This window comes from Bos grunniens, chromosome 2 (genome assembly GCF_055505025.1).
Source record: "Bos grunniens cultivar Pamir isolate PY7600 chromosome 2, Bosgru_T2T1.0, whole genome shotgun sequence".
Classification (NCBI taxonomy): domain Eukaryota; kingdom Metazoa; phylum Chordata; class Mammalia; order Artiodactyla; family Bovidae; genus Bos; species Bos grunniens.
Genome location: NC_141166.1, coordinates 99,826,509 through 99,846,799, shown reverse-complemented (window position 1 = coordinate 99,846,799; position 20,291 = coordinate 99,826,509). Strand labels below are relative to the sequence as shown.

General features: G+C 34.5%; 1 protein-coding gene across 50 annotated transcripts in view; it reads left to right on the top strand.

Moving 5' to 3' along the window:
- The window catches only part of BAZ2B (bromodomain adjacent to zinc finger domain 2B), a 332,790-nt gene extending 313,082 nt beyond the window's left edge, over positions 1-19,708 (top strand). For 47 of the 50 annotated variants that reach the window (XM_086355017.1, XM_086355007.1, XM_086354868.1 and 44 more), the window contains 6 exons: positions 772-1,082; positions 1,469-1,604; positions 4,767-4,913; positions 13,810-14,072; positions 14,312-14,455; positions 18,236-19,708. In XM_086355017.1, the coding sequence (XP_086211143.1) occupies positions 772-1,082; positions 1,469-1,604; positions 4,767-4,913; positions 13,810-14,072; positions 14,312-14,455; positions 18,236-18,389 (1,155 nt within the window). In that variant the 3' untranslated portion in view covers positions 18,390-19,708. The remainder of the gene's footprint in view (positions 1-771; positions 1,083-1,468; positions 1,605-4,766; positions 4,914-13,809; positions 14,073-14,311; positions 14,456-18,235) is intronic. The other 3 variants (XM_086354768.1, XM_086354816.1, XM_086354748.1) reach the window with 1 other exon arrangement.
- The last annotated feature ends 583 nt before the right edge of the window (positions 19,709-20,291 follow it).

Sequence of the window (20,291 nt, the reverse complement as noted above, 5' to 3'; positions counted from 1 at the left end):
GGTGAGTGATCACACTATCATAGTTTTCAAAGTCATTAAGGTCTTTTTTGTATAATTGTTCTCTGTATTCTTGCCACCTCTTCTTAATATCTTCTGCTTCTGTTAGGTCCATACCATTTCTGTCCTTTATTGTACCCATTTGTGCATAAAATGTTCCCTTGGTGTCTCTAATTTTCTTGAAGAGATCCTTTGTGAGCTTGTAATATGGAGACTTAACCTCTTAAAGTAGGTCAGGAGAGGATTCCCTGAGGATGTTTAACATGAGAGCTGCAGGATGAGTGGGGTTAACTGTGTTAAGAACAACAGATAAAGGCTGTACACAGACAAATGTAAGACCTCATGTAAACTCCTGCTGCTCAAAGAAAAATGGTGAGTACAAAGACTTATACAGAAGAGTAGTAGAAGGAAAGGAAATGGAAAGGAAGAACTAAGTTCAGAGACCACTGAGATTTCCATTGAAGTGGTTCCAGGAAATGAATAAGCATTTAGTCTAAAGTTGCTCAGAATACTTTGCTGATTTTCATTTTACCTTTCGTAACATCAAAAGTTCTTAAATTTTCTTCTTCAAACTTCTCTCACAATTGTTTCTTTTAATTTTTTTTTGTTGTTGTTGTTCTTATTTCCACCTAGCATTAGGAAACACAAGGTAAAAACTTTTAGTAAAGATCCTTGAGATCTGCTGGTGTCTGCTGCTATATTTTAAGTAAAGGTAATTCACCCATCAGGCATTTCAAGAGGAAACCATAGTAACATTGTTCTTTTGATATATAGGGTTGGATGTGTCCAGAACCTGCATCAGAAAGGGAGGACTTGGTATATTTTGAACATAAGTCATTTTCTAAATTGTGCAAGGAGCATGATGGAGAATTTACTGGCGAAGAAGAAGGCAGTGCACATGCACTAGAACGGAAGAGTGACAACCCCCTAGATATAGCTGTAACCAGGCTGGCTGATTTGGAGCGGAACATTGAAAGAAGGTATCTGAAGAGCCCCTTAAGTACCACCATTCAGATCAAACTGGATAATGTGGGCACAGTTACTGTCCCTGCTCCTGCACCATCCGTTAGTGGTGATGGTGACGGGTAGGTTATTGAGATTAACTTGAAAAATTATTGTGCTTCTTTGCTAATTGGAGCCTATTTTCTATTGCCTGTTATCTATGTATCTTCTTGTATGTCTGTGATCCATATGGATCATGCTACTTGCATGGTGCTTCGTAAAAACATTTTTTTTTTGTTATGTGCGTTGATAATCCTGCAAAGTGATCTTACATTTACCTGGTTGTGACTAAGCTTTGAGGCACGTAGCCACAGTCTGTGCACTACATCAAATTTAGTTGCTTAAACCTTATACTTATTGGCTGTTACATGTTTTTGTCATTGCTTGGCTTTCAGTGTGATGATTGTTTCACATTCAGTAACCATAAATGTGGACATGACCTACTTAATTTTTCTATATTTCAATGCAGAATTGAAGAGGATATTGCTCCAGGGCTCAGGGTATGGAGAAGGGCATTATCAGAAGCTCGCAGTGCTGCACAGGTAGCTCTGTGCATTCAGCAGTTACAGAAATCAATAGCATGGGAAAAATCAATTATGAAAGTTGTAAGTGTTTTTATTTAAGAAATACTATAACTAATTTACTTTGTCCTGTTTTTTTTCCAATCTTCAGATATTTCTTAGTTATACTTTATTGTCAAAATAATGTATGCTGTATTTGAGAATTTGCTTAATTTTTAAATACTGTATAATTTGATACTTTTCTCCTTATTTTGAGCTTTTTGAAGGCGTCTATCAAGTGTTATCTTTGTTTTTAAGATCTTCTTTTTCTCCCCTTTAATATTGTTTGTAGCTCCAACTGAAGTTGTCTTCTGCATTTTGTCAACATAATAGTTGTTAAGCTAAACGTTTTGAAGGCTCTTTCAATCTTGTAAACATTCCAGTTGCTAACATTACCTGCTATATACATTCACTGCATTCCTGAAATGTCTTTACATTTGTATCAATTTTCTTTTTGTAATGCTAAAAATACTTGGATAAGTAAATGAAATAAACAGAGACCTCTTCCTTTATGCACTTTTGATAAAGTGTTCGATATTGCTGGCATTAAGGATAGATATTTTCATCTGTCCTCTGACAGTTAAAACTATTTCTTCACCTTCTTTGTTCAAGCCCGGTTAGTTATCACACAGTGGCCTCTACTTTGTTCTAGGCAACAAATGCTATACATTCAAATAAAAGCTGTATTTCTTACATTTCCCACAGATATATTTATTTTAAATCATATATGTGTTCCTTTGCCTTTTATTTATTATCGAAATATCTTTTATATGTTGACTTTTATGAATTATTTTAACAGTTGCTTTTGAATTGCTGATTAGCTTTAAAATTCAAACACTTGAGTTTTGTTTTCATGAATAAGGGTAAAATTCCTTTATTTAAATAGTTGTTCCCCAAATAAGTGATCCTTAAATAATTAGCATTCTTTCCTTCCTTTTTACCTCTATGCCTAGACTACTCAAGACTTTATTCATTGTTTACAAATAAATTTGATTTCTTCTATGGTTTTTCACTTCTTTCTAAAATGTCCATAGAATAATGAATCTACAATTTATATATAACCTATACAAAGAAACCCAAAACTTGTACCAAAATCTGCCTTTATAGTAGTATAATTACTTTCTGCCATCTTAAGTTTTATTTCAGATTTTTGCAAATTCCTTTTCCATTGTTACTAATAAATTAATATGCATCCATCATTATTTAACTCCATCTCATAATTTTCATTTCTTTTTTAATGTTTAATAATGCTATTTTTGCTATAAAAAAACCACTTCTTTATAAAGAAGGCAGAGTTTTTTATTCAAAGATTAATAAGCTCTTTGTAACCTTTAATTAGAAATATAACAGGACCTATAAGAATCCTCATAATAAGCTGTATCAGAAAGTTAAAGTGCTCAATATCTTTAGAAATATCCTCTTTGCCAGAAACCAAGCTTACTAAGAAAGAAGGAGCTGCCATAATTTGCCCTTAGGTACTTCTCAGTCCCCTATCTACTTTCTGTTGTTATTAACGTTAAGTAGTCAGCAACATCCACTGTGGCATTCACTGTTTTGTTTTTATTGTGGTAGGAAAGTGGTTAAAACCAAAATGCTCTAACACATTGTGAGCTATTACTGTGATTTTCCAAAAATGCTATAAGTTCAATATATGTTACCCTTTCTTAGAAAGTGTCAGAAAAGAATTTTAAAGTCATAAATGTGAGATGTAAGATGGATTTTTTAGTATTTTTACCTATCTATTGTAGAAGATTGTGAGAATTTACTTAATGTTCATGAACCTGATTTTTAAATTTTGTCATTATAGGGAATTAAATATAGCCTTCAAAATGTTATTTCTCAATGAATATTCTTATAATAGAAGTTTTAAAGAAATAACTCAGATATGGAGAAATAGCACCATATTAAAGTATTTAGTGATGTGGTTATTAGGAAAGGTCATAAAATAAATACTTACTGTCAGAATATTAAACTCTACTGCTTTCTCTTCTAGTACCCATGCCAATTTTAGTATTATGTGTATATTACATATATTTGATAGCTATTTATTAAGGTGAATAGCATGTATCTGCTGTTCTGGTGAGATTCTTAAGCTATCATTGGTGTGCATGTTGAGTTATGAAAGACTATTTTGGACCTTCCCAGATTAAGATTTAATGTTTTCTTGAAATTAAACAAATTGAATTTGAACAATTAAGCTTTTTCGGTTTTAAGAGTATTTAAATACATAACTTAAAATGAGTATAAATGCTATAAAATTTAAATGTTTTAATTATTTTAAATTGAAAAATAGTAATGTTTTCAGATTTAGAATATTGATTACAGGACATTTTCTACTGCTACTGGAAATAAACATCAAATGTCAAAATATAATGTTAGTACTTACTGTTTTTTAAAGCCATCTTTGAAGTTTTTACTTGTCTAATCATCCTTCTTTCCTTTGTGAAACTTGTTATACAGAATATGTGTGCGTGAGAAAAAAATCTTCTCTCTATAGATTTAAAAATTCTTAATGGTATTAGAAGTTTTTCCACAGAGAAGAAATTATTTTTACTCCTAGAAAGTAAATAATGACCTCTAAATTCTTTAATTTATTGTAACAGTTTTTTTCCCTTAGAATTCATTTTGTAGGATCCATTTTCTACATTTGTGACACGTTTGATTTGGGTTGATTTTTGAAGTTTCCTGGTTTAGACATAGTCAAAATATAGGAACATCTTATTATTATTATTTACTATTCTGAATCTACAAGTTTCCTAATTTTGACCTTAAAAATTACTCTAACTCTTACTTATTTCTTTCTTAGGATATCATGAGGATGCTAAGATAAGCAAACAATGAAATATATTAAAAAATTAAAGTGCCATGTATTAAGGCTATTCATTGCTTTATGTGCTCTAATGTCATGTTAATTATTTCATATGTTAATGTGTACATGCTTCTGAAGTGTGTGCAGGCATTCAACCTCTAGCTTTGTTCTTTGCAGTGTACTTGAAATGTGCATTTACCCCAATTGAACTGCTCACCCTGTCATGTGGTCCATATCTGTGTAACGAGAGATACATAGATGTGTATGGCTACTGTTTATTTGTTAGCAAGCGGAATGTTCATTACTAATATGAATTAGGAATTATGGTGTGTTTAATATCCCAATAACTACGATTCATAGCAGAGTCTTAACTTTAAATGATTTTTCATGTATTATAGTACTGCCAGATATGTCGAAAGGGAGATAATGAAGAACTGCTCCTCCTTTGTGATGGCTGTGACAAAGGCTGTCATACATACTGCCATAGACCCAAGATTACAACTATACCAGATGGGGATTGGTTTTGTCCAGCTTGCATTGCTAAGGTACGACTGATCTAAAACTTATTTTTTTTTATTATACAGCAAAGTGATTCAGTTACATATGTATTTTTTTCAAGTTACTTTCCATTATAGCTTATTAGGAGATTTTGAATATACTTCCTTTGCTAAACAGTAAATCCTTGTTGCTTATCTGTTTTATGTATAGTAGTTTGTATCTGTTAATCCTGTACCCCTAATTTATCGTTCCCCCTCTATCTTTCTTCTTTGGTAACCACAAGTTTGTTTTCTATGCCTGTAAGTCTCTTTCTTGTTTATATAAAGATTCATTTGTATTATTTTTTAGATTCCACATATAAGTGATAAAATATTTGTCTGACTTCACTTAGTATAATAATTTCTAGGTTCATCCATGTTGCTGCAAATGGCAATATTTCATTCTCTTTTATGGCTGAGTAACAGTCTGATATGTGTGTATACCACATCCTCTCAAACCAGTTGTCTGTTTGATGTGCACTTGAATTGTTTCTATGATGTCTTGACTATTGTAAATAGTGCTGCTATGAACATTAGGGTACGTGCATCTTATTGAACTAAGAGTTTTCATCTTTTCCAGGTTTATGCCCAGGAGTGGGATAGCTGGATCATATGGCAGCTCTATTATTTTTTTTAAGGAACCTTCATACTCTTTTCCATAGTAGCTATACCAATTTACATTCTCATCAACAGAGTAAGAGGGTTCCCTTTTCTCCACACCCTCTCCAGCACTTATTATGTGTAGACTTTTTGATGATAGCCATTCTAACTGGTATGAGGTAATGCCTCATTGTGGTTTTGATGTATGTTTTTCTAATAATTAGTTAAACTGACCATCCTTTCACATGCCTGTTAGCCATCTGTGTATGTCTTATTTGGAAAATATCTATTTAGGTCTTCTGCCCATTTTTTGACTGGGTTGTTTGTGTTTTTGATATTGAGTTGTATGTGTGAGTTGAGCTGTTTGTGTACTTTGGTTATTAACCCGTTGTCAGTTAATATTGTTTGCAAATATTTTCTCCCAGTCTGGTAGGTCTTTTTGTTTTGTTGTTGTTTTCCTTTGCTGTGGAAAAGCTTTTTTAAGTTTGATTAAGTCGCATTTATTTGTGCTTTTAAGGCTTCCCTGGTGGCTCAGATGGTAAAAAGTCTGCCAGCAATGAGGGAGAGTGGGGTTTGATCCTTGGGTTAGGAAGATCCCCTGGAGAAGGAAATGGCAACCCACTCCAGTGTTCTTGCTTGGAGAATGCCATGGACGGAGGAGCCTGGCAAGCTACAGTCCATAGGGTCGCAAAGAGTCAGACACGACTGAGCGACTAACAGTGACACTGACTGATTTTTGCTTTTTTTTCTTTTGCCTTGGAAAACTGGACTAAGAAAATATTGCTATGATTTGTGTCCAAGAATGTTTTGTGTATGTTCTCTTCTAGTTTTATGTGTCATGTCTTATATTTAGGTCGGAAACTATTTTGAGTTTATTTTTATATATGGTGTGAGGGAGTGTTCTGATTTCATTGATTACTTGTAGCTGTCCAGCTTTTCCAACACCAATTACTGAAGAAAGTATTCTTTCTCCATTGTATATTCTTGCCTCTTTTGTTGTAGATTAATTGACTGTAGGTGTATGGGTTTATTTCTCGGCTCTCTGTTCTGTTCCCTTGATCTATATGTCTTTGTGCTAATACCACAGTTTTGATTACTGTAGCTTTGTATTAGGTTGGTGCAAAAGTAATTACGTTTTGACTGTGAATTTTAAATCATTATAACTAGGTTCAAACACATCTTTATTCATCAAAATAGGAATCATTACAATCAACACATTTTGCCAACAAGAAATAAGTTGGTTTATACCTGTAGTGTAAAAATCTGTGCTTCAGGATTGGACAAACTCTGGAAAAGCATTTTCTGCCTCCTGCTGGTTGTGGAAGCATTTACCCTGCACACAGTTGTCAAGAGATGCTTGAAGAAGTAGTAGTTGGTTGTAAGAGATCAGGTGAAAATGGAAGATGAGGCAAAACTTTGTAGCCCAATTCATTCAACTTTTGAAGTGTTGGTTGTGTGACGTGTGGTTGGGCATTGTCGTGGAGAAGAATGGACCCTTTCTGTTGACCAATGCCAGCTGCGAGTGTTACAGTTTCGGTGCATCTCATTGATTTGCTAAGCATACTTCAAGATATAATGATTTAGCCGGGATTCAGAAAGCTATAGTGAATCAGACACCACCAAACAGTGACCACGACCTTTTTTTGTTGCAAGTTTGGCTTTGGGACTTGCTTCGGACTTTGGTGAACTGGTCATCACTAGTTGTCCTGTAAAATCCACTTTCTGTCACATGTCACAATCTGATTGAGAAATGGTTTGTTGTTGTTGCATAGAATAAGAGAAGACGACACTTTAAATTTTTTTGATTTTCAGTCAGCTCATGAGGCACCCACTTACCGAGCTTTTTTCACCTTTCCAATTTGCTTCAAATGCAGAATGACCATAGAATGGCAGATGTTGAGTTCTTCTGCAAACTTCTCGTGTAGTTGTAAGCAGATCAGCTCTGATGTTTGCTCTCAATTGTTCATTGTCAACGTCCAGTAGCTGGCCATTACACCCCTCATCTTCAAGGCTTTTGTGTTTTTGCAAAACTTCCTGCACTGCCAATGCACCGTATGTTCATTAGTAGTTCCTGAGCTGAATGTGTTGCTGATGTTGCAAGTTGTCTCCACTGCTTTATAACCCATTTTGAACTCAAATAAGAAAATAGCTAAAATTTGCTTTTTGTCTAGCATCATTTCCATAGTCCAAAATAAATATAAAATAAACAGTAATAAGTCATTAACAAAAAAAAAGCAAGAAATGCACATTAAAATGATATATAACATAACACATTAATTAAGAATGTACTGCAGTATCAAACAGCAAATTTCAACAGTGCCAAAACCACAATTACCTTTGCACCAACCTAATAGTATTTTATGAAGGCTGGAAAGGTTTTACCTCCAGCTTTCTTCTTTTTTCCTCAGGATTGCTTTGGTAATTCTGGGTCTTTTGTGATTCCATATACATTTTAGTATTTTTTAGTAGTATTAATAAGTTTTAACCTGCCAGTCAAAATGAAGCATTTTATGTGGATTTTTGAGATACAATTCATATACGATAAAATTCACTTTAAAGTGTGCAATTCAGTGATGTATAACATATTCACAAAGTTGTACAGTCATCACCACTATCAAATTCCAGAACATCTTCATGAGCCGCTTAAAGAATCCTAATACCCATTAGCATTCACTTCCAATTCCCCTTCTCAGCCTTTGGCAACCAATCTACTTCCTATCTCTATGAATTTGCCAATTCTGGTCATTATAGATATATTAAATCATACAATATGTGGCCTTTTTCTTTCACTTAGCGTAATATCGTCAAGGTTCATATATGTTTCAGCACTTCATTTTAAAGTCAGATAATATGGATATATTTATTATATATATATTTATATTATATCCATTATATGGATAGAGACTACATTTTGTTTATCTGTTCAGTTGATAGACGTTTGCGTTGTTTCTACATTTTGACTTTTATCAGTAATGCTGCTAGAAATAGTCATATACAAGTTTCTGTATGAATATGTTTCCACTTTTTTTGGTTATATACCTAAGAGTAGAATTGCTTGGTCATATGGTATTAAGCATATGTATATTAAGTCACTTGCCATGTGTGTGCTAAGTTGCTTCAATCATGTCCGACTCCGTGTGACCCTGTGGACTGTAGTCCACCAATCTCCTCTGTCCATGGGATTCTCCAGGCAAAAATACCATGCCCTCCTCCAGGGGTTCTTTCCAGCCCAGAAATTGAACCCATGTCTCTTAAGTCTCCTGCACTGGTAGGCATTCTTTACCACTAGCACCACCTGGGAAGTCACTTTCCAGTCACATATAAATTGGAAACCTGTGAACTCTCATACTGATTGATTAAGGGGAAGCAATATGATAGAGTAGAAAGAGATGAGTTTTAGAGTTACAGTGTAAGTATGAAAGGGTTAGAATGTATTGAGGCGCAGACTCCCTGTTAGGTTTTCTTTGTCTCACTCTCTTCCATGTTTCATCTCTTGACTTATTACCAGTAACTGCCACCTCTTCATAAACTCAGTTTCTAATGTCCATCTATCCACTGCCTCCTTTTTCCCATTCACTCTGTCTAGCACTCCTACTCCAATAATTCTTTGATCTCATCAGGACCTTCAGTTCATTTATCTTAAGACCTTCTCACTGTCCCTCTCCACCTTCATGTCTTCTTTTTGTTCCTATAATCACAGTATCTACCCTTAGTTTCTGTACCTCTCTCTCACTTGGTAAAACCATCATTCTGGTTAATCCAATTCTCTGACTTCTCTAGTAACTTAATATTCAGATACAAAGGTATCTTGATGTGACTGGAGAAACACCCAGCCTTTTAAATTTAAGGCTAAGAGGGCCTTTAATGGTGCCTGATAATTTACTGTCTCCTCTATTCTCAGTCTCAGCTAATGATGTTACTCTCATTTCACTATGAAAATGGAAGCCATCAGAAGAAAATATCACAAGAATCCATCACAGCTACCATACTTTATGTATCTGGGCTAGCATCCTCTACCTTCCGTCCTGTTGCCATGAACCGCTTGTGCCCCTAACTAAGCCAGTTACCCAACTTGTGCTTCAGATCCCATCCCCATCTCACCTCCTTAGGAGAATGAGGAACACCTCCAGCAGTTCTTTGTTCTCCTGCATCATCAGTTTCTACTCCTGCACTGAGTTCTTTCTCATCAGACTACTAACATGATACAGTTTCTCCCATCTTACAAAAGCTAAACTCTCTTTTAGCCTTACTTCTCCCTTGATTCACTTCCCCAATTTCTCCCCTTCCCTTTGCTGAAAAGTTTTGTTATGGTTCTCTCCAATTTCTCTCCTCCAATTTACTCTTAAACTCATTCCAGTCATATTTTTACCTCCATGACTTCTCCAAAATTGCTCTTACAGTGCCCACAAATGATTTCCACATTGCTCAGTCCAGTGACTACTGCTCAGATCATCTAACTTAGTATTTACATTGGATAAAGTGGAACTTTCCCTCCTCCTTGATATCCTGTCTTCACTTATCTTCTAGGATACCATACTCATCTGGTGTTCTTCCTGACTTTGCTCCTTTTCAGTCTCCTTTGCTGGTTTTTCTCATCTCCTAGATCTATAAATATTACTTTTCTTTACTTCAAAGTTATATCTATAAAATGGAATTGTATCTGCTTTGTGGGGATTTGTGAGGATCAGATATGCTTGTGTGTTTGAAGGTTTTTATAACTTCAGAAAATTCTGTGATATATTCATATTCATACTTTATTATATTTTATATTTATATATTATATTTTATATTTACAAAATAGCAGAAGTTGCACATGGCATGGTATTCACTAATAATTGCTTTTTTATTTCTCGTTGCTTTATCGTTTTTGTCATATAGAGTTAAATGTAGTTTAATAATAATCTTCACTGGTTGTACATAAATTATCTTTTAGTTTCAAACTGTCAAGTTAAAGAAAGTTTCTCTACTACTTTGTGAATTACTAACAAATCAGTGTTTTCAGGCCTGGGGGTACCATCTGGTAGGCTATAGGATGTTTTGTTTTCTGTCAGTTTGCTTAAATTAGCATTCTGGTGTCTGTCATTTCAGTACCAGACTAGAGGTCTGTAATCCTGTCCAAGCACTTCTATGTAAATGCAGCTTTCTAAGTCTCTGCCCTGTTTTGTTTTGGGGTTTTTTGTTTGTTTCTTGGCCATGTTGTGAGGCTTGTGGAATCTTAGTTCCCCAGCCAAGGATTGCACCCAGGCCCACAGCAAAGCACAGAGTCTTAACCATTGGACCACCAGTGAATTCCCTTTCTATTGTTTTTTTAAAAGTGATGTATTAGATGTTAGTCGCCCAGTCATGTCCAACTCTTTGCAACCCCACCAGGCTCCTCTGTCCATGGAACTCTCCAGGTAAGAGTACTGGAATGAGTAGCCATTCCCTTCTCCATGGGATCTTCCTGACCCAGGGATTGAACCCAGGTCTCCTGCATTCCAGAAAGATTCTTTACCATATGATCCACCAGGAAGCCCATGCTTCTTATAGCAATAGAAATACTATAACCATTTGATTTTGATATATATATAGATAGATTTTTTAAGTTAAGGTTTTAAAAATCTTTCCAGTAATTCAGTTATTTTCAAATATTTATACTCTCCAATTTGCTCTCAAATGGCTATTTCTGCATACATCATTGTGACTAAGTGTTTTTACTCTGTGTATATGTGTTTTCATACCAATGTTCATATGTATATTTATATACACACACACATACATACACTATATTAAAGATATATAACACATGTATACCTGTGGCGGATTCATTTTGATATTTGGCAAAACTAATACAATTTGTAAAGTTTAAAAATAAAATAAAATTAAAAAAAAAATATATATGTATTCTCTCTGTCACAGAATTAAAGACTTGTGTGTGTGTATATACATATTTATACACAATCATATACACAAATAAGAAATTCTAAATTCCAGTCCCTAAAAAGCCAAATAACACAAAAGCATCAGGCAGGACTATAGCAAATAGGAAAGTCAAGTCGTGCCCCTATTTTTATGCAACAGTCATCACTCAACTCTGGCAAATTGTTATCATGTAGACATGTGGGCCCAGTGTTCCAGGATCGACTAGTATTTCAAGATTATGGATTTTATGCATATTCTTGCAAATGTTAAATATTGGCAACAAATTCAGAATTTATATAAGCATTATGAGCCAAACCACAACACATTCTGTGGGATGTTTATAGTCTGTGAACCACCAGTTCACAACTTCTGATATATAATTACACAAACATAACAGAAATGAGCCCTTCTATGTGTGTAATCTGATAGATTCTGCTTAAGACTTACTGAAGTTTCTCTTTGGATTTGGACTCCAATAAGATAGAAAGGGTGGGGAAGGTGGGGAGTCTGTGCAAGAACACAGACATCTGGTAATAGAGGCTCTGTATAAAAGCTGCTTGTAAAAGTATATGTGTGTGCGTAATCCAGTGAGATAAGCGTGATAAACATCATTTATCAAAGAAATAGAGAGGGTCCATTGTCTTTTTAAAACATCACGAGTCTTTTATTTCTGTGGATTTAAATTTCATGTTTTCTTACTATGAGTATTAATTTGTTAATATATGATCCCAAGTAATATTTTAGTTCACGTAGGAACTAGAAATTATTCCTGAGCTTTTTCTCTTTTTAAGTAACACAGTTACTCAATCTAACTTAATCTTCATTAAACAGACCTTTTCCTCATGAATTAAGTTTTCTCGTTCTGTTTTTCTAGTGCTGAAAACTTTCAGGGCATAACATTAAAACTCAAAATAATCAGATTTTAGTGAATAAAAATTAATAAATTAAATGCAGAAGAGACTTAGTAAAACATTTTAATTTATTCCAGTTTCAAGAGGTAGTGATTCTTTGATACAGTATGGGGAAGGTGCTAGATTTATGGTTTGTCTTATTATTTTAGCCAATTAAAATATCTCTTTAATTATACTTTTACCTTACCAATAGAGAACCAAATACTTTTAATTGCTTGATTAAAAGCTATTTTTCAAAATAATGGTAGAAGAGGTCCTGAAATTCTCAAAGAAATTGATATGAAGTACTCCAGAAAAATGTTTTTCAGCCAAATTCATCCCAAGAATACAACTAGCTTTAAACTATTGGTAGATTGATATCTGACTCTTAAGTTTTAAGTCTACAATTTCTTAATTATCTGGTTAAGAGAGGCTATCGTTTTCTGAAAGAGGACAAACTATCCTGGAAAATTAAAACAAAAGCCATACATTACCAGTATCTTTGCACTGATATTCGTCAATGATCTATTATATTTATTGTAACAGTTAAGTCTGAAAATACAGATTTATTTCCCTATTTCTAAATTGAGGGATAGGAAGGAGTTTAATCATTTTATCAGTGTGCTGCCTGCAAATTGTAGTTAGACTGCATAAGGTCATGTTGAGCTTTTTGGTTTTTTTTTTTTTTTTCATACAATTTTGGAGCTAGAATGACTTTACCAATTGTGTGGCATGTCTTTTTTATTTTACAAGTGAGATAATGGGGACTCACAGATATTTTTGTACAAAGTTCCATAGCTAGTAACTGACAGAGCCATAGCTACAATTCATGTTGTTTGATTCCAAATATAATCTCTTTTATACTATTTCTTCATTGTTTTCCTCAAATATCAACATTTTTTTTCTCTTCCTTCGCCTCTGCTTTGTTCACACCTGGTAACCACAACTTTGTAGAACTCTATCCTTGTAGAAAATGTCTTTTTTCTTTATCTATTAGTAGAAAGAAGTATCAATTTCCAGTATATTTGATTGCTTACAAAGGACTTCTCTGTTTAACACTTCATGAGCTATTTTCCTTGTTTTGGTCTAGCTTTTAAATTATCTCTTTAACTTGCTTATTAATAAGATCTGTATTTTTGTTTATATTCATCTTTGTTGTTAATTATATTGTGCTCAAAAAAGTAGTACTTTGTATCTTTAAAGTCATGCTGTTAGTGACCTAGACTAAGAAACAGTGCTGCTCTAAGTTCTGTAGTACCAAAGATTGCTTACCATGTGATCAACATCATCAGATTTTAAGAACTCCTCAAATAAATTGTTCATGCTTTATTAGAGTTTTTGCCTCATATTATAGGAGGAAAAAAATTCATAGATCTCTGTTGAAATTATCAGCCTTCTAGATCAGAGATAATATTCTTTTTGTTTGCCCTGTCAGACTTTCATAACATAAAATAATAAAAGGCCTCTCGACAGTTATTTTTCTTACACCTCATTTCCTTTTTTTTAAATTAAAGGCAAGTGGTCAAACCCTAAAAATCAAAAAACTTCATGTCAAAGGAAAAAAGAGTGAGTCAAAAAAAGGCAAGAAAGTGACTTTAACAGGGGATACTGAAGATGAAGACTCTGCATCAACAAGCAGTTCGCTGAAAAGAGGGGTCAAAGACCTGAAAAAAAGAAAAATGGAGGAAAACAGTTCTATTAACATATCGAAGCAAGAAAGTTTCACTTCTGTTAAGAAACCTAAAAGAGATGACTCCAAGGACCTAGCTCTTTGCAGGTATTATTTCAGTTCTCATGTACTATATATTTAGCTTTCCATTTTATTTGCTTAGAAATCACCTACTATAGTAAGACAACTTTTTGACAGTTTGTATAAATAGGAAATGAAAGTCTATAGTGTATATTTTTAAAGAAGTTAATTTGCATTTTTTACTTGAAAGATTGGAAAGCTAAATTTTTAATAAAAATAGATGTTTCTAAAGCATAGATACTGATTTCAGACATTATTTTCTTTAGTATGATCCTTACTGAAATGGAAACTCATGAGGATGCATGGCCTTTTCTACTTCCTGTAAACTTGAAACTTGTTCCTGGTTATAAGAAAGTTATTAAGAAGCCTATGGATTTTTCCACAATTAGAGAGAAATTAAGTAGTGGACAGTAAGTAAATCATTTCAGTTCGATATCCATTGAATGCTTGGTATATGCTGGGTACTTTTCTAGCGAGCCAAAAATACATTAATTAACAACAAAGACATAGGCTCTGCCTTTGGAGGGGTGTGTATGTTTGGTCAGGGTAGCAGAGTATGTAAGACAAATCAATTAAAATTATTTAAATATTTAAAAAGCTGTGCGATAAAGCCTTCTGACATTGGAAGGGCACTAAACCCAGCCTGGAAGGTAAGGAAAAGTATCAAGAAAACCTCCTAAGTAAATAACATGCAACCTAGAGCTTGTATTGTATATCAGTGGAACATTGACGCTATCTCGTGTGGCTTTAATGAAAATTGACCCTGTAATAATTTTCAGATTATTACAGTTAAGAGATAGAAGATCACTGGAAATGTTAAATATTAAAAGTCTTATTGTGGGTTGTTGGAGAATACTGAAAATGTGTTTATTAAATGTGGAAGAATATTATTATCTGCTCTTCTCTACCCTATTATCTTTGTGATCCTATCCAAAGAGAAAAATGACTTCTGGCCACAGTTAATGATCTTTGCTAGATTGCCTCAGACTTCTGCCAGAGTAGCAGCTCTTAGAGAGTGGCATTTAGTTGGTTCTGGACATTGGACACTAGTTCTAGACATTTTGGAGCCACAAGAATAAGGCTGTTTGCTTACAAAACAAGCCCACACAAAAGCACTCTTCGCATCAATGGCCAGGAGCTGTGCGACTACATTCTCCATGCAGCCTGTTCCCTTTAATCCTCCATACCAGTTTAGCTTAGTATATAGGCTATGCCCATCACTTCAAGCAAAGTCATTAAAAAATATGGAGAAGGAAGGAAATTTATATTTTCAAAAACTATAAAATATATTTAATTGCATTATTATATTCTTCCTGGATATTCTTTTGGTTAAAATCTCTGCAGCCTATAATCTACACTCAATTTAGAAGAGTTGCATAGAACTTAACTAATAAAGATCAGTGACTGTCTTATATGTATCAAATTATTTACGAGATTGACCAAATGACTAGTTTATTTCTCTGGAGGCTGAACTGTCAGTTTTTTAAAGAATTATATCCATTTCACTTTATTATTTTTTTTAATTTCCAAAGGGAAATTTTTTTTAATTTCCAAAGGGAATTATTTTTTTTTAATTTCTGCTCTGACTCAGAAAACATTAAAACTATTGATTCGAATACAATCCAAATAGCAGAAACTTCTGTCTATATATGAACTAGTTCTTTTGCTTTCTCTATCAAAATACTCAAAAGGAGGGTAGCATGGACTTTATAGTCATCATGACCAGGACAGAAACTTATGCAGGAAAACCTTGCCAGTGTTTAATTCCTGACTTTACCTTCCATAATTCTCCAGTTCCTGGATAGAGGGTGAACCTAAACCTCAAAATAAACAGGCTTATATATTAACACAGAATTACCAGAAGATCTGCAAAATCAAAGCTCCTTTTTGAGAATGGGTCCTGGTGAATGCATGAGGTCACAGCAGAGGCAAGCAGAGAGAAGCAGTTCTTTATAATCTTGTTTGTGATGTCAGCCAAATGGGAGGCAAAATTCAGAGAATGCAGGCTCTTCCAACTTTGAGTTGTTTTACGAAACCCAAAGTAATGAGCGGGGACTCAAACTCATATAATATTTCAATTTTTAAACTAAAAAAACTTAGAGAACAGAGGGAGGAAGTACCTTACTGTAATGAATCTTTCTGGGTTCCATAGCCTGCCCCTTCCTTTCAGAAAAGAAGGGCCCAGGTGTGGTAATTGCACTTACTTCACTAGAATCTCACCTAGAATTTTCTCCTGGATTTGTCTCTCTAGCATTAATCATTAACCTTTTCTTGTAGTAAGGAACAGTATAAAGAGAGAAATATTTCTCAAGGTAACTTTAAAATATTTTATAAAAATTATTCCCACACATGTTACCTGATTGCATTTATGTAAAATGTCCAGAATAGGTAAATGTATAGAGACAAAAGGAAGGGTTGATGGTTGCCAGGGGCTAGGGATAGGAAGGCATAGAGTATATGCTTAACGGATTAAGAGGTTCCTTTTGGGGTGATGACAATGTTCTGGGACCTAGGTAGTACAATGTTTTGAGTGTGCTAAATACCTTAATTATCTACTTTAAATGGTTAATTTGATGTTATGTGAATTTCACCTCAATTTAAAAAATAATAATTCCTAGAAGAACTGGAAAATAGATGAGGTTACATAGGGCTGACAGCTCTGTGAACTCATTACAGATAAAGAAATTTTTCTCTTTCATTGTTGCACTAATTAGAAGGTAGAAGTGAAAAGCCTGTACAAGGTATTTCATCAAATAAATAATTCCACTTTTACCAGGTCTCAGAGCTTCAGTGTGTGCTCCATATGTATTTCTAATGGGTAAATTATTTTAGTATCCAACTAGTATACTATTCGGAGAAGGCAATGTCACCCCACTCCAGTACTCTTGCCTGGAAAGTCCTATGGATGGAGGAGCCTGGAAGGCTGAAGTCCATGGGGTCGCTGGAGGGTCAGACAGGACTGAGCGGCTTCACTTTCACTTTTCACTTTCCTGCATTGGAGAAGGAAATGGCAACCCACTCCAGTGTTCTTGCCTGGAGAATCCCAGGGACGGGGGAGCCTGGTGGGCTGCCGTCTATGGGGTCGCACGGAGTCGGACACGACTGCAGCGACTTAGCAGCAGCAGTAGCAGTATACTATTGGAGAAGGCCATGGCACCCCACTGCAGTACTCTTGCCTGGAAAATCCCATGGACGGAAGGTCCTGGTAGGCTGCAGTCCATGGGGTCGCTAGGAGTCGGACACAACTGAGCAACTTCACTTTATTTTTTCACTTTCATGCATTGGAGAAGGAAATGGCAACCCACTCCAGCGTTCTTGCCTAGAGAATTCCAGGGACTGGGAAGCCTGGTGGGCTTGCACAGAGTAGGACACGACTGAAGCGATTTAGCAGCAGCAGCAGTATACTATTGCTTTGGCTTGGTTTGGCTTGAAAGGCACTACTCCTTCTTTACTAATAAGTTTAGGCATATTCATGCACCTTTCAGTTCTCTTCTCTGGATTCTTACAGGGAAAGAGAACTGGGATTATCCTACCCAAGAAAGCACTGAGTGCTTTTCATTGAAAGGCGGTTCCTAATGCTATCTCCAATAAAGAGACAGCACGTGCTTTTTTTGCTTGTTTTGGATCATCATACTCTAGTGTTTGAGCAAGAGTATATCTGAAGAGAGAAGAAAAATGGGAAAGGAGCAAGGTTTAAACAGAGGGACCAACCCTGGGATCTATGTAAAAGCTACAGGGCAGATGTCATGTTCGTAGTACATAGGAAGCATTTATATTCTTTTTACTGCAGCTAAATATTTTTGAACGTGAATAATAGGGCACTACAAGTGACACGGTTGGTCAGAGTTAATAAGTCAATTGGAATGAATCCAGTAACAGAATTGTGTTACAGGTTGAACAGGAATTTGGTGTAAGAAAAATGCTAGTTTGTTGAAATATATCATGATCTTCAAGAGAAGTCTGTTCTGCATTTAACCTGCCTTTAAATTCTGTACATTCAGAATACATGCAGTTTTTTAAATGTCCCATTTATAAGATGGTATAATGTGTTTTATATCAGTTTAAAAGCAGTTACCCTATTTTTTTCTTTTTGCTTTCAGTTTTACATTTTATCTTTTATTACCTCTTTCTTTGTCTGCAGAATGAAACCAGCCTACAAAAGCAATCTCTAATCGTGTGTTTTCTTCCAGGTACCCAAACCTTGAAACTTTTGCTCTAGATGTCAGGCTTGTTTTTGACAACTGTGAAACATTTAATGAAGATGATTCTGATATAGGCAGAGCTGGCCACAGTATGAGAAAGTATTTTGAAAAAAAGTGGACAGATACTTTCAAAGTGAGCTGAAGTTATAATAATCTTTTCTTTTTTTCCCTTTTAAATAAGGATGAATGAGACCAGCAGTGTGAACTGTATTTACACACATGTGCAAGGCACATACATAATGACTTTTTTTCCCTTAAAATAAGTATCACGAAAAAAAAAGTATCAGAAGAATGATACCGTTTTTAAAGGCTTCACTCCTACAACAACCAAGGCCCTTGGTTATGGGTTTGTGTGATTTATCAGCTAATTTAGGTAGAACAGGGAAGCACACCCAAAGAATTTTCAAAGGAAAGGGTGTTATAGTGCAATAGCAATTAAAATATATCAAATCGCACTGAATATTCAACACCAGAGCTCTAACATGGGAAATGGTTCTTTCCCTCTCAATAAATATCTATTTTTCATTTTTTTACTTTGTAGTTTATTTTTTAGTGAATGTATTTAATTTTATGAATTATTTATGATTAAACCACATCCAGAATCTTCGTTTTCTGTGAAAAGGAAGAACTAGAAAAATTGCTTTAAATCTTGAAAATACAACAAGGAATGTTTTAAAATATAAAACAAAGCCAAGTTAAACTGTTTACACTGATGTGCTATAAAAGCACCAAAAATAAACTTTACTGTAGAGTTACAAGTACATTTATATATATATACATATATATATATATATGTTGCTGCATCACTTGTGTAGTTAAATTGTATTTCAAAACAGTGAAGAAAAATTGACATGTATATACTGTTCATTATTGTTTATATTAAGTCTTGTTTTAAATATGTATTATGTGTATATATTGTTTGCAGACATTATTGTTTATGCCTTAGAAGGATTGTAGCATTTTATTTTAGTCTGAAGGTAATTATAGCTATACAGCTTGTACAGTAATTATCCTCTACCAACACTGTGGCGTCTCCTTGATCTTGGTAGTGCCTGCCTTTGAAACAGGGTGTAGGGGATATTAGTTTTCCATTTTTTCTATTTTGTTATATAATTTTAAGCCACCAGGGCCTAAATTAAAGTATAATCATTTGTATCCATGTGGAATAAAATTGTGACAATTTCCTACACACACAGTATTTTTTCATAGAAACATTTCCCTCCCATTTGCCTTGCCTCAGAAATAAATTTACAAGACATTTGTAACCACTGTGTTTTATCTACTGTGTGTTGTGGTGGCCTGTTGGAGGCAAATAGATCAGAATTTTTTTGTACCTATGTAAGAGTACTTGAAGTTTTATTTAAAATAAAATGTTGTGGAAAAGGTAGCATTCTTTTTTTTAGGAGTGTTATTTTTCACTACTATGTGTGGCACGGATACAATAAAAACTTTTACAAACTAGTTTTTTTAGTTTTTCTTAATGAACTTGGAAATATTAAAAAAAAAACAACTAGTTAATTGAATCTGCTTTTTACAGAATCATAAAGGAGCAGCAGAACACGGGGTGGGGTGGAGGAAGGTGGTCTTAACGTAACGTGACTTTCACTGGTCTCTGGACCTCTCTGGACCACGTTGTATTGTTTATTTCACACTTTCCATACGAAAAGGTTAGAATATTTTTTACGGTCTTGTTCTGATAGGTGAAATGTCTCTATTGTAAACGTTCAACCCAGTTGTCAAGAAAAATTGATCATATAAATTCATCTAATAAGTCATGAGGTACAAGTTCAAGTGTTTATGAAATATGATTTGATGCCTTACTGGGGTCTTAGGAATCATCAATGAACAAGGTAGGCATAGGCCCTGCTTTCATGGAGCTTACAGTCTAGCGGAGAAGTGATCCTTAGATAATGTCCTCAGTACAGGGCCTTTAATAAGTAGTGCAGGGAGAACAGAAGAGTTGTGAAGAAATATTAAACTTTAAAATGCTTCATAGCCACAGAGTATTTTCTAAAATTCCCTAGATTGTTTGTGAAGGCTTATA